A 14,696-nucleotide genomic window follows, 5' to 3' on the forward strand; every position below is an offset into this window, starting at 1 on the left:
CAAAGGTAATGGTGAGGATAGCATTATTGAGTAAATCCGTATACTGAGATGTGTAGAAATCAAATGCAAAGGTGATGTTGAGAATAGGATTAGTGAGCAAATCCATGTACTGAGATGTGTGGAAATCAAATGCAAAGGTAATGTTGAGGATAGGATTAGTAAGTAAATCCATATACTGAGACATGCAGAAATCAAAATAAAATAAAAAAAATAAAATCTTTACTAGAATCGTAATTTAATAATTGTATTAATAATCATTAAAGAGGATTAATAGAATAAAATATAATTAAACCATATTATGATACCCATACCTTACTATTTGAAGTTTGAAAAGAAGTTAAATTGTTAAAGGGACATTGGCACTGGAGTATTTGTACACAGGTATAGTACATTTAAGATGAATTTGCCTGTGGGTAAGGGTGAGCAATGGCCAACGTTTCCTGTCGACCCCCAAATCTTCTGTCTTCTCTACACCCAGCCAACTGGACTTCCTTTCCCAGATGTTAAAGAATTGAAAAAAATTGAAAACAAAAAAAATAAGGAACATTGTAATGATAAAAACAAAGGAGAACAATGTTTGTTCATAAAAATGTTTTGATCTAGACATTGTCGACATAACCTCCCAGTAGGAGGGGGTTATGGTGAGAAGGAGCTAGGGTGGGAAGTGGGAGTGCAAACTTCATACAGGCAAACTCATTTTATACGAATTACACCCAATTTCAGACCATAGGCATTTCAAGGAAAATATATTTCCTAAACTTAAGTAAATAGCTCTTCCCCTCTTTAATATCGCTCTACAAGCAATCATAAATAGAGCAGGAATAAATCAAGAAGGAACAATATTCACAAAGATGACCCAAGTTTTGTCCAATGCAGACGACGTCGTCATCATTTGTAGATCTCTGCAGAGCACTAGGATTGCTTTCGAATCAAAAAGGATGGGCCTGCATATTAATGTGGGAAAACCAAGGTTATGCTGTTGGGTAAGAAGCCTCTGGACCAGAGGCATAGTCACCTTGTAATGGGCCCTATAATTTCGAAGTGGTACGAAGTTTTTTTTTTACTTTGGCTCTATTATCAATGAGAACTAGGTTGAAGAAGAAGAAGTTAAAAGCAGAATTGCTGCTGGAAATAGGGCCTATTTCTCCATTGGCTTATCAAAAGCAAACCTGTTAACCATACCACCAACCCTGTACAAAACGCTGATAAGGCTAGTTGCCACATATGGTGGAGAAACTTGGACCCTGAGCAAGAAAAGTATTAACCTGCTAGACCGGTTTGAAAGAGTATTTCTGAGGAGAATCTTAGGGCCCTGGTATGGTAGTGCGAGAATGGTAATTGGTGAAGAAGGAAAAATGGTGAACTTTTTGGGCTCTATAAGGAATATGTGACAACTGAGGATCCCAGTTACCCTTACAGAAGATAGAGAAAGATGGTCGGCGGCTGTCGAGCAGGCCAAGGGCATGCGCCTGTTGTGCCAGTAAAAGAAAAAGAAGAAGAAACTTAAGTAAAAGTAGTGGAAGTTGATAGAATTGACAGGGACCATTTAGCTATTAACCCATACTATTGCTGGAAATTTCATCACAATCAGATTAATGATAGTAGCTGTTGTACCTGTCAAATAGATTAAACTACAGACATGAAACCAAACTTTTTCATTGATCTCTAAAATGTAAAACGCAAGTAGATATATAGAAAAAGAGGAAGAAAAAATATATAAGTGCTTAAGATCTAAAGATAGTATAAATAAAAAATATATAGTAAACCCTACCAGTGTGAAGTTTTTTGTGTTGAAATAGGTGCTCTTTCCTTTTAAAAAGTTTACCACAAGAGTCACAAATATAACTGTTTGTAATTTTTTCATCAACCGAGCAAGTTGTAGAATGGTTGATCCTATCCTCGTCTGAGCTAAACTGTTTACCACAGTTTTCACATTTATCATCACATTCTTCATCTGTTATTTCTTCATCTGGTTTCATTTTCAAAAACTCGCGAATATGAACCATTGAAGTCCTAAAAAAATAAAAAAAGTAGTAGTTTATTTATTGAGTTTTGCTGTCCTTATGAATTTCAACTAAGTCAAGGACAGATTATTGATTCTTTCTTACATAAGCGGGGAGGAGGTTAACTTCACAATGAAATCAATGCTAACATACATAGACCAGAATCAAACTAGTACTGAATGGGTGATAAATAATTTTTCATGACAACTGAAAAACCAAAATGTCAACACTGCTAAGTATGGTCAAATTAAGATTATTCAAAACCACTATTTCCAAAACCCAGATTGTTAAGAATTTTTTTTTATTAATTATGATTAATTTAAGAAATAGTTTCCTTACTAGTAGCTTTAAATCCGATAGAACCATCTGAAATGGCTAACTATGCTAATGTATTACTGATAAAAGGGTGGCTGAGCATTGTAATGAGTAAAAGAGTAGAAAACAAACAACAAACAAAAATTTCTGATTAATGAATTTTAAAAAATTAAATGTTAAAGTACCTAAATTCACAAAATAACATATGTATTTTTTTAAAAATTTATATTTGTTTTCAAATTACCTTAATAAATCTTGTTTGTTTTATTTTATCCAGAGTTTTATATTAACTGTGGATAGCTCTGGCCATATAATCTTAAATAGATAGGATTCTGCTTCTAGTACCAACTAATTGATCAAATTATGTTGCTTATGGGTCAAAAAAATGACATAAAGGAAATTTATTTTTATCTATTGCACAGCCAGATCAAACTCTGCTAACTCAGAGTATATGGGGGTTTCTTCTCGAAATCACATTAACATATTTCAGCTCCTTACAGAAGCAATGGAGGTTAATATTTCGACAATATAATTTATAGGCTTAAATGTAACATATGTATAAACACTGTAATTGATATAAATCTTTTTTGCATTTTTCTTGTGCAAACACATATATACATATATATGTTACGGCCAGAGTCAGCTGTTACTTTGATGTCAGCTGACTGAGGCGATTAGCTGATTGTATGATATATATATAGGAGTGCTGAGATGAATAAAGTAGTGTTTCAGTTGCAACCGAGAATGTCATCACTTGCCCTTTATTTCTTTTTTTTTGAGTTTTCAAACCTGATAACACTTAACTTGTGTGTGTTTGTGTACGTGCATACATGTGTATTCACTGGATTAATTAATCTAAATGGTTATTAAATAGATTCATATATATTCGGGAGTATTGAATATATTCTTAATTTGAATCGATATAGGAAAAATAACCTTTTTTTTTTCTATATTAAGAGAGATCATTTTGCAAAAGAGCATTATCTCTTTTAAAAAAACTATTATTATCAATAGAAAGAAAAAACAATACAAGACATAGAGTCTAGCACGCAGGGAGCTGGTTATGTATGTTCATTGAACCTAGTACCAATTATGGCTGGTCAACAGATTTTCTATTGATAGCAAGTTAGTGGGCTTTATCAGGTAGAAACAATGGTTTGGCAGATGTTTACTGGTTCTTGCACTAAACTCAAAAATAATAAGAACATGAATATAGTTACAAGTTTATCAGAAAGATTCCTGATCTGAAAGATGTAGTTGGAAAGAAAACTGATCACATTGTGTCTCAAGAATACCATTAGATTGAATATCACATATTTCTAGTGGCAATCATCTTTCATGAGGTGTTTTGGAATTGATTAGTATATTTATTCACTAAATTAAGTAACTCGTTTGAGGGAAAAATAAAAAGTAAAATTGTCAAACACTTCAGAGAAAAAAAATGATCGCTTCAGCCTTATTCTTATCATCACAGTACTCAAAGCAAAAAGCTGAATGCTAAGCATTGGCTAAATATCATCATAAGAATTTGACAAGCAATTAGATAGATAAAAAACTAAATCCAAGTCCAAATTATAAAACATTTAAATATAAGGAATTTGATAATATAATGAAATTATTTATGATTCTAGATATTATTATAATATTCTAAAATTACCACACCCAACAGGAATAATTTAAATTTTTCAGGATGGTTAGCAGGTAAAAAGGTTTCTAAATGAAAATAAATGTCAACAACATGATGATAGGGTTATAAGATTTGGTTTTGAATATGTATTATTTATTGAGGATTATAAAGCAGATAAGAAAAGCTGAGAATTTCATATTAAATAGAATAATAAAAAACGAATTATAGCTAGTGAAAAAACATAAAAGGCGAATTACAAGAATAAGAGTAACAACAATATAAAGGAAATTAAGAAGGTATTTCTCAACTAAATATTAGGTTATATTAAAAATAACTTCCGATGCAGCTATACTGAATATTTGTTTTTATTCAACCAAAATGTGTTACTAGAATAACTGAGTTTTTATTTTACTAGAATCTTCAAAAAGATAAGAGTTAGTCCTCTAACAACTTTCTTTGTGTGAAGTTACAATGTTCTTAACCCCCAAAATGGAGATTAAGTGCCTCATGGCTGGGAGATGCTTTGGAGATTTGAACAAGGCTTACTATCTTCCAAAAAGACCAAGATTTAGAGATTTGTTCCCACTTCCTCACCCAGGCCCAATATAGACCAAGAAATAGAGATTTGTTCCCACTCTTCACCCAGGCCCAACATAGACTAAGATATAGAAATTTGCTCCCTCTTCCTCATCCAGGCCCAATATAGACCAAGATATAGAGATTTGTTCCCACTCCTTCACCCAGGCCCAATATAGACTAAGATATAGAAATTTGCTCCCTCTTCCTCATCCAGGCCCAACATAGACCAAGATATAGAGATTTGGTCCCTCTTCCTCATCCAGGCCCAATATAGACCAAGAAAGGGTCGCTCTTAAGTAATTTCAATAAAGTTATTAATAATAAAATTTATTATAGAATGAGTGGCCTTACGTCAGTTGAGAGTATTATCATTATCCTAGATTAGAAATGATGGGTTTTAATTATTAATTTAATTGTCAAGGTTCAACCAAAAAACAAAATAGAACAAACTAAACCAATTTTTTTTATCTTTATTGGAAGAGCCAACCTTTTGGTGAGTCTATAGACCATTTTCAAAACTAGAGTAGAATGAGCAAGCAAATATGACTTGACAAACTAAGGACCAACCAGAAGGGACTCCCATTTAGGTAGAAGTTTGTTTAACTTTCAAGATTAAACTTCCATTCATTTTTATACATTATACTGTTTTATGTTAGCTAACAATATTTTGTAGAATAAAATGTCAGTAGCTAATAACATGTTATAATTTGATATAAATATAAATAGGTATTTTCGTTTTCTGGCCCTCAAAAACACATAATGGGACCCTCATATATATGTAATCCGAAATGTTGAAATAAATTGATGCAGGATGAAATCTAAAAATTGTTCTATGATTTAATATATAAAAAATGGAAGTTTAATCTTGGCAATAAAATTAAAATATGATAATTTTCAAATATCTTTCAATTATCTCACCTACTGTCATTTTCTTCAGACTGTTGATATAATTGGTCATCTTTATCTTTGGTCAGACCAAAGTGAAGCAATACATCCTGCCCTGAATTGTTGGTGGTAAAAGTTATGGCAGACTGTAATGGGTCATTATCCACTTCTACTTCTTGTACAGTATTACTGATATGATCATCCTATAAACATTAAAACACATTTTTATGGTAGAAATTAAATAGAGGAAATTTACTACATTGCACCAGAAAAATGTTAATATGAAGATAGGAGTTATGAAATAATAGTTTTGTAGAGTTGTTATGAGGTAAATGTTCAGCTATTTGAAGAAAGCTGGTTGTTTAAATCATCACTATCATCAAGAGTTAAAATTCTTAAACATTGCCAAGATCCTTTGATGTCGAAAACCTTTTTGCCAGCATCCCAGTTGACCATGCTTTCTAAATAGTTGATGATCTATAATAGAATCTCATACTTCCCTCAACCTCTCCTCATTCCCATAATCTTTGTTGAAAATCCAGTGTCTCACTTTGTTTGTTCTTTCTCTTACCCACATAATCCTTTAGCAACCTTCTATTCCTAAGTACTTTAATTTTCCAATGAAATTATAATCATTAGAGAAAATGTAGATGATTCATAACAGGTTCTTAATCCGAATACTATTGCTAATAGTCCTTATTCCTTTCAATTCTTACTGTCCTTTCCAACAATTTACAACTGAAATAGAAACTAATAATTTAATTACTTTCATTGAACTCCCAAAAACTTGATATGCTTATCCTTTAATTGGTATAATAAATGAATATTTATTTCTTTTTTAAAGATTCACCTGACAAGAAAAGAAAATAAGCCAGCAATTCTGTTTATCAACTTCTGTAGTACAATGTCATGAAACCAATAAAATTTGAAATCAAAAGAACCTAGAATTCATTACTTCTACACCCACTTCAACAAAAATTTCATTTTCACTATGAGACTCCTAGCATGAAACCTGCTTCTCTCCATTAATTCTCATTATCAATAACTTTCATACATCCAAATTCTAAATGAAAAAATGGAAAGGTCCTTAACCTCTTATCCATTAGTTTCCCTCATTTATTCCTTTGTTTCATAATAGAACAATTTAAAAAACGTTTACAGTAAATTCAAGGATCTTTTCCCGCTTTTACACCAATAGTGTAATTATAGTTTACCTGTAAGTACTCCTTCTTATCACAATTGTAACTATTTCAACTACCCTTGTATCCCATATAAGCTAAACCATCTCTCTCCATGGGAACCATTCTTCAAGTTATCAGATAAAGCCATATCGTTCAACCATTCCTATGGCTTCTATCACAATCAAAATTCCAAAATTAAATGGAACATTGACTTCAATATGGATTTATCCAAGAACATTATTCAAACATACAAAATTTGTTTATAAAAATTTATAAAATGAGGAAATGGTTAACCAAAATTTTATATATAATTTATTTTCAACATAATCTCTCTCCTTAATGACCCAGTCACCAAATTGGAAACTGGTTTATCCTTAAAATGTAAAAAAAAAGGGTAGGAACAGTATTCATTAAACCAAGTGCTCAAAACCTTAAACCTCCCAATCATCAGAAAAATGTTGTCCTTCCTAAAGTCTCTTTCTATGTTTGAAATATGTAAAAGTCACACAGCAATGAAGCTGGACTATATGACATGAATGTTAAACTATTTTCCAAAACATTTCATCAAGCTTTTGGCACATTGGATGAGGAGTATGAAGTCAGGCATTTTCATGCAGAAAAATGATGACCCTGAGATTGTTGGCATCTTTTATCCAAATAAATGGTCTTTTGATCACAGAGAGTACAGTAGTAAACAGCATTAACTGTTCTCGAAGTGCGAAAGAAATCTTTCATTAATCTTTTCTAAATAATGATTTGTTGCATAGCATATTGTATGGTCGGATTCGAATATAATCCTGGCTATACTAAGGTCATGACAACTTCATACCAGTGGAAGCAAATTCACTATACAAACCTTATAGAGCTAACTTTAGGTAATGTTAATAAACATTTCATAGTATTATATGACGTCATTAGTCTAAAATAATACGGGTTATTACTTGTTTTTATGTTTAGTTAAGTTTGTGCCGCTATTTTTTGCTGCGATCTGTTTCACACATTTTTTACTAAAACGACGTTGAATAAATAAATACTGAGTTCTGTATTCTTCCTCAAGGATCAAAAACATCTTTGGGATGGACCCAGCCTTATAAATTAAATAAATTCAAAATTATTACAATACAACTTACTTGTAAATACTATATTTTTGTAATGATTGTATCAGTGGCATTACCACTGATAATTTTATTTAAAAACAGAGTGCATTGTTATTTCTACATATTAAATGTCAAGAATGAATTATTTATTTCAAAAATACATAACAAGGGTAATAGTGATGACAAAGGAATACAGAAGTAATATGATAAAAGGTTGGAGAAGTTTGTCGGGGGGTGCGGTCAGGAAAGAACAACATAAGTAAACAAAACCATATTTATTTATTTATGTTGTTCTTTGCTGACCGCACCCCCCCCCGACAAACTTCTCCAATCATTAATCTACACCTTAATATGATAAAGGAAAGAAAACAAGGAAGGAAACTGATGGCATAAAACAATGTCTAGAGTTCAAATGTACATTAAAAATTAGATTTTTAACAGAACAACTAATGCAATCTGTTAAAACTATATTTCAATTTATAAAAGGATGTGGAAAAATTCCTAATCATAAATAGAATTATTAATGATAATAAACAGGAAAAATTATTTCAATAGCGTCCTACCTATTAAAATATTAAATTAAATCTGTACAGCTTAAACCCATGGAAGGTCAGGGGTGCAGCACTTTGCAAGGAAGTACTGTTACTAGACCAGCGGTTGTAAAAGGAGGTGATTTTGACAGAATCATGCTTGACCACCAGATTTTAACCCAATGAAGGGTACCTACTTTATGAGGCTAGGTGAACCCCGAAGGGCTCATAAACCCACAGGGCTGATTTACAGCTACAATTAAACAGAAAATAATCATCTGCCACATCCAGATTCGATCCCAGATCCCAGGAGTTAGTAGCACAGTGCCTTAACAATGAGCTACCCACTCCCTGATAATAAAATATTTTTATCATATTATTGCATTGCTAATTCAGTATCAATTTATAAATTTATTATTTAACATAAACAAATACAAAAGATGAATGATAGAACTATATAAGAAGCAAAAAGTACAAGTTGCTGCCAATAAATTAAAGCCTTAGAATGAATCTGTTAAAATACGGCAGAAGATACTAACAAATGAAATTTAGCCAGAGAAATGTTTTCCTATTAAATGGATTGCACCAGCACTATTCATTATAAAAGCGACTCAGGTGCATAAACTATAAATAATATCCCAACAAAGATGTGACACATTATTTTATGATGATGAATATAACTGAAACTTAACTATCGACAGAAAAACTTAGATTTAAATAAAATGTGAAACTTTACAATAACTCTTTCTGAATCATACTCTTAACAAATTCTATTTTTACAAAAAAAACAAAAAAAAAATTATAATTATAATTTCCTTTAATAGCATTTATGTTGTTTAGTTACACAATATAAAATCTGTTATTGGGAATTGTAGAATGTTGTAATGGATAAATTAAGGTAAATAAAAGAAAGTTACTATGGAAGAATTTTTTCATATCATTGGATAATTGATCAAATCTTCCAGTCAAATGAACCTAAATTATTAGGATGACAGAAGACTGTATGAATAACATTAACAGCAATTTCTTACAAAATCTTAGATTTATGCTACAACATGACAATATAGCAAGTAAGAAAATTTATAAATTGTTTTAATTGTATTTATGTTGTAGAATTATTGTTGTGTAGTATGCACAATATGAAATTTCTTATTGTGAACTGTAGAGTGCCTGACGACGGGGTGATGGCACCAAAACTTACAAAAGAATTTTTCTCTTCACATCATTAGATAAAAAAGATCAACTTCATAAAAATACGACTTTTGAACAATGTAATGTTACTTTATATTTGCATATAAACACATGTTTTATATGAATATAAGTATTGATGAGTTCCCAACATTTTATAATCTAAATAAATATAAATTTATTCATTTTTTACTCTATAAAAGAGTCTATCATAAAATTATTTAACAGATCTAGCTATCAAAATTTCTGAAACTAAAATAAGGTCTTTAAATCCCATTAGGTATAAAAATAAGATATGAAAAATTAAAATTGTAATTTTACAAATCGTACCATTTGAGTACTTGCACTCTTCATATTTTTTGAACTTAATGTTTGATTTTGTTTGGTAATTTGGCTATTTTGAATTGATGTTTGAAAAGAATAGTTATGATCACCATGAGTCGTCGTGTCTGCATTAGGCTGCATCTAAAAAAATAAAATAGTAATAATAAAAGTACAAAAATTCGTGAGTTTGAAATAGCCTATATAAGAATTTATTTAAATTAAAATTTAATAATTGGGGAAGTTTGTCAGGGGGTGCGGTCAGCAAAGAACAACATAAATAAACAAAACCATATTTATTTATTTTATGCCGACGTTTCGAACTGAATTTCAGGTCTTCATCAGGGCTATAGAACAAAAGAGATAACAACAACATTAGAGAAACATACAATTGAAAAGGAATAGTATACAAACAAATTTATAATTATACAAAATATTGAATTAAATCATAAATGATAAAAATTGATAACTGATAATTGAAATTATCATTTTTTTTATTATTCAATTATCAGTTATCAATTTTTATCATTTATGATTTAATTCAATATTTTGTATAATTCTAAATTTGATTGCATACTATTCCTTTTCAATTGTATGTTTCTCTAAATGTTGTTGTTATCTCTTTTGTTCTATAGCCCTGATGAAGACCTGAAATTCAGGTTGAAACGTCGGCATAAAATAAATAAATATGGTTTTGTTTATTTATGTTGTTCTTTGCTGGCCGCACCTCCCGACAAACTTCTCCAATCATTAATCTACGGTCAACTATCTACACCTCATTAAAATTTAATAAGATACATTCCCTTAAGTTTTATATGGAGGTTGAAATAATTCTTTCCTAAGAATATATAAAAATGTGCTACAACGAGAAACAGATTATAACAAACACCAATAATAAAAAAATTTAAAATAATAAATTATTTCTTTTTCAAAATATTTTTATAACTAATCTACTACCTCCCACCTATGCATGACATTACAAAAATTGAGAACTTGTTTGGAAGAACCAACCATAAATACTTAAACTTCTTAATTCAAATGTTATTCTAGTGCTATAATAGTACAAACATATTTCAATTATCTCATTGCTGTTCCCAGAAAACAACATAATTTTATAAAGTAGCCCCTATGTTATATTAAGTTTAAAAAGAATAAATTCAGAGCTTGTAAACATGTTTATTTTTAAATAAAGTTCAATTAATTAGTAATTAAACTTGTAACAAAGGGTAAACTTCAATACACTCAGAGTATTGTACTAGGCCAGATGTTTTTCACAATTAAGTCAACATCTGTCAGAGCATCTGCTAAAAATTGCAAGTCACATCAAAGATTAAAATTAGTTATTCGTACAATTTTTAAAATACATCATTAACTAAAATGAACATGCGAAAAAAAAAGAAAATAGAGATTCTTAGCAAAAAATAACATTCATAGTTAGATTTTATCTTAACTAAATATTTTTAATGATTTAAAAACAGAACAAATATTTTTAATGATTTAAGGATACTTCCACTTGTATTTATTTGAATCATATATGCCTGCTCCAACCACATCAAGAGTACAAGAATAAATGCATCTACTAAACTAAATAACATCCTAAATTTAACAAAAGGACTAAAAAAAAAACAAAAGGACTAACAACCAATAACAACAGTTCTGAATTGACAGAAAATGTTTATATTAGTCACAGGAAAAAAGACATAACAGAGTATTTATTTATTAATTCCATTTTGTTTTAGTAAAAAAATGAAATAGATTGCTGCAAAAATACAATAACAACAAAAGCAGTAATAATGTCAATAACCGAGTTTATTAACCCTCTGCTGCATAATATGACCATTAAAATAATAACATATAAACAAGGGGTACGCATAATACTACTCTTCTTCAAAGCAAAAGTGAAGCAAAAAAGGCAACATCCATGGTGCTTCAATTCAGGTTGATGCTAAAAAGAATGTCCACCATTGTAATCTAAACTGAAACAGAAGGCAGCCAGTGATGGGCTCATACTATTGCCTACTCCTCTGCCACACCCCTGGGGGGTCCATCATTAGGCCCGCCTTTTTGGTTTCACTTTTCTGGCTGCTTATCCCCTCCATCATATTCCTTCCTCCATAAAATGTTTTTCAGTTTCATTTACAGCAGACATTTTGAAGGAATAGAATCTAAATGAGAATAAATTTTTCAAAACTTCATAAAGATTTAACAAAATTTTATGTTATCCTATAATTTTAATTGCAAAATAGTTCTTTAAACATTAATCTCAAATTTTTTAAAAAGTTTGTGTAGAGGATTAGCTGCATGAAAATGATTGTGGGTATGTACTACGCCATCTTGTGGGTATAAGATTTTTATTATGTGGTTACTGCTATTGTAGTTCCTATGGGTTGTGGGATGATTTTATTGAGTCTAAAGCCTTCTTAAATTTTAAACTATTGTGATTATGAATATTAAAATCAGGATCATCAATAGGAAGATGATTACATATTTCAAAATTAACTAGAGGATGTGATAATGACAATGAAGCTTGGGATTTTTTTTCGCACCCGTCATTAAAAAGGAAATTACGAGGATGGTCTGAAAAGTTTTTGACCTAACAAAAATACAAGACATTTTTTTTTTTATTTCTCAACATAGTCTCCTAGTAACTCAACACAATTCTCCCAGTGCTGCTCCCATCTCTGTAACCCGTCCAAAAAGTAATCAGTGTTTTTCCCTGCAAAATAATTGTTCACGAAGGTGATTGCCTCTTTATTTGAGGAAGATCTATGTCCTCCAAACACAATTTTTAGATGAGGAAACAAAAAGAAGTCGCTTGGGGCTAGATCTGGTAAAGCAGTTCAAACCGTAATTCGTGGATTTACGCCATGGCAACTACTGAAGTGTGAGACAGTACGTTGTCTTGGTAAAACAAGATTTTCTTTTTCTACAAATGTGGCCGTTTTTCTGTAAGTTCTGCCTTCAGCTTGTCAAGTAATGATGCATTATATACTCCTGTAATGGTTTTTCGTTTTTGAAGATTATGTTGATTAAAATAATTCCATGACTCTCCCAAAAAACAGTTGCCATCACTTTCCCAGCCAAGAAAACAGTTTTTTGGAGCCGGTTCCCCTTTTGCAGTCCACTATTAGGACTGTATTTTTGTTTTGGGCGTATAATGGTGTATCCAAGTTTTATCTACAGTAATTAATTGGTGCCAAAACTCGGATTTAATGTGCCTAAACTGCGCCAACAGAGCATTGGAAATGTTTATTCAAACACATTTTTGGTCTAACGTGAGCAAACGCTGTACCCAATGTGCGGACAGCTTTCTCATATCTAAATGTTTTTTTAATATATAACAAATATGTTCATAACCTCTGCTATGTTTTTCACTTTAATTTGGCTGTCGTCTAGCACCATTTGGTCATGTTTTTGTTGCTAGTTGCAGTTTTCCTCTGCACGTCCCGAACGTTCATTGTCTCCCAAGCTCTTACGGCCACGTTTAAATTCAGCTGCCCAAAACTTCACAGTGGTAAATGATGGCGCAGAGTCCCCACGCACAGAATCCAATTCATCTTTGATATGTGTAGGCGTATTGAATGATGATGAATGATTTACCTTTCGAAAACAAATATTTAATGACAGCTCAATACTCGATTTTGTCCATTTTCACAAAAACACTCATATCAACTCACTCAAACGACTGTTACATTTTCACTGCTCGTTCAAAATGGCTAAAACTTCCAAACTGGTAACTGTCAACAGATGAACAACGAAATTCACTTGCTTTTATTTACGAGTGCTGCCATCTTCATGTTGTGGTCAGAAACTTTTCAGACTACCCTCCATGTAGTACTTCATACATATATAATACATGAAATGTATTATATATACTTTACTATTAGATTAATTATTTTATATATTCTTGTTTGAGAGTGGTTTAGTTTATTCTTAAGTTAAAACAAATTTTATCCTTTTTTTTCTCTCAACTTTATTCTTTACAACTTTTCCAACGTTTCGACCCAAACAGGTAGGTTCTGTTTTAAGTTTGCAAATGTAAATGAAGGAAAGAATAGAAGTGGTTTGAAAAGTTTAAATCTAAGAAAAAAAATATATAGAAAAAGTTATATGGGACAAAGGCAATTAGCCTGCATTTTTAAGATTTGAAAAAAGAAAATGACATCAATATGAAGGTATCCTTGAGAATGGCCTGAGGGTCGAAACGTTGGAAAAGTTGTAAAGAATAAAGTTGAGAGAAAAAAAAGGATCAAATTTGTTGTAAATTAAGAATAATACTTTACTATGTTTTCTCCCTTTGTCTTTCGGCATTACAAGGTTTTGATATGAGTCCACTTAAGGTGGTATAGTCTAGCTATAGCCTATGGCTACGCCATGGAATTGATGGAACGTAACCTTGAGGCTTGGGAAGGAAGCAAGACAAGATAAAATAATCCCAGAAATGTTAAAATCTGTGGGAGAGAGGAAAGGAAATGCTACTTCACCTTCTAAATCTTGTATGGAAGAAAGAGAAGATCCCAAGAGACTGGGAACTTGCCAAATCAATCCCTATAATCCAAAAATGGGATAAGAGATTATTGGATTGACTTAATAAACTTGAGCTGCAGCCTAAGCCCCTTCTATTTATTCTGGTTCTGGATTCAGTTACTGCTCAAACCAAGACCCAGATGAGAAATTAAAACTTGGGATCAAAATACCAGTCAACTGATCCTTAATACTCATGGCATAGTAGTCATAGCCAAATAACAACAGACTTCAACAATAATTAGTAAAAATAAATAAGGAAATCAATTCTGACCAGCCAAAGATAATGAAAAATGGCAGGATGTCTCAGGGAGAAAAGAGAACAAAAATAATAGCTAATTCATTGAGAGGGTTCGAAAGTTTTGAATATTTGGATGCCTAACTGAATGAGAAAGGTATCCTTGTCAATAAAATTAAAGAGTAAGTGCAGCTGTAAACATGTTTTA

General features: G+C 31.2%; 1 protein-coding gene across 2 annotated transcripts in view; it reads right to left on the bottom strand.

Moving 5' to 3' along the window:
- The window catches only part of LOC106692778 (uncharacterized), a 31,219-nt gene that overhangs the window by 10,997 nt on the left and 5,526 nt on the right, over window positions 1–14,696 (bottom strand). Inside the window, exons 4-6 of one of the 2 annotated variants that reach the window (XM_014438932.3) lie at window positions 9,736–9,870; window positions 5,443–5,612; window positions 1,772–2,013 (exon numbers count right to left, since the gene is read on the bottom strand). In XM_014438932.3, the coding sequence (XP_014294418.1) occupies window positions 1,772–2,013; window positions 5,443–5,612; window positions 9,736–9,870 (547 nt within the window). The remainder of the gene's footprint in view (window positions 1–1,771; window positions 2,014–5,442; window positions 5,613–9,735; window positions 9,871–14,696) is intronic. The other variant, XM_014438941.3, reaches the window with a different exon arrangement.

Source organism: Halyomorpha halys, unplaced genomic scaffold (assembly GCF_000696795.3).
Source record: "Halyomorpha halys isolate HHAL.00 unplaced genomic scaffold, Hhal_1.1 Scaffold6.1, whole genome shotgun sequence".
Taxonomy (NCBI): domain Eukaryota; kingdom Metazoa; phylum Arthropoda; class Insecta; order Hemiptera; family Pentatomidae; genus Halyomorpha; species Halyomorpha halys.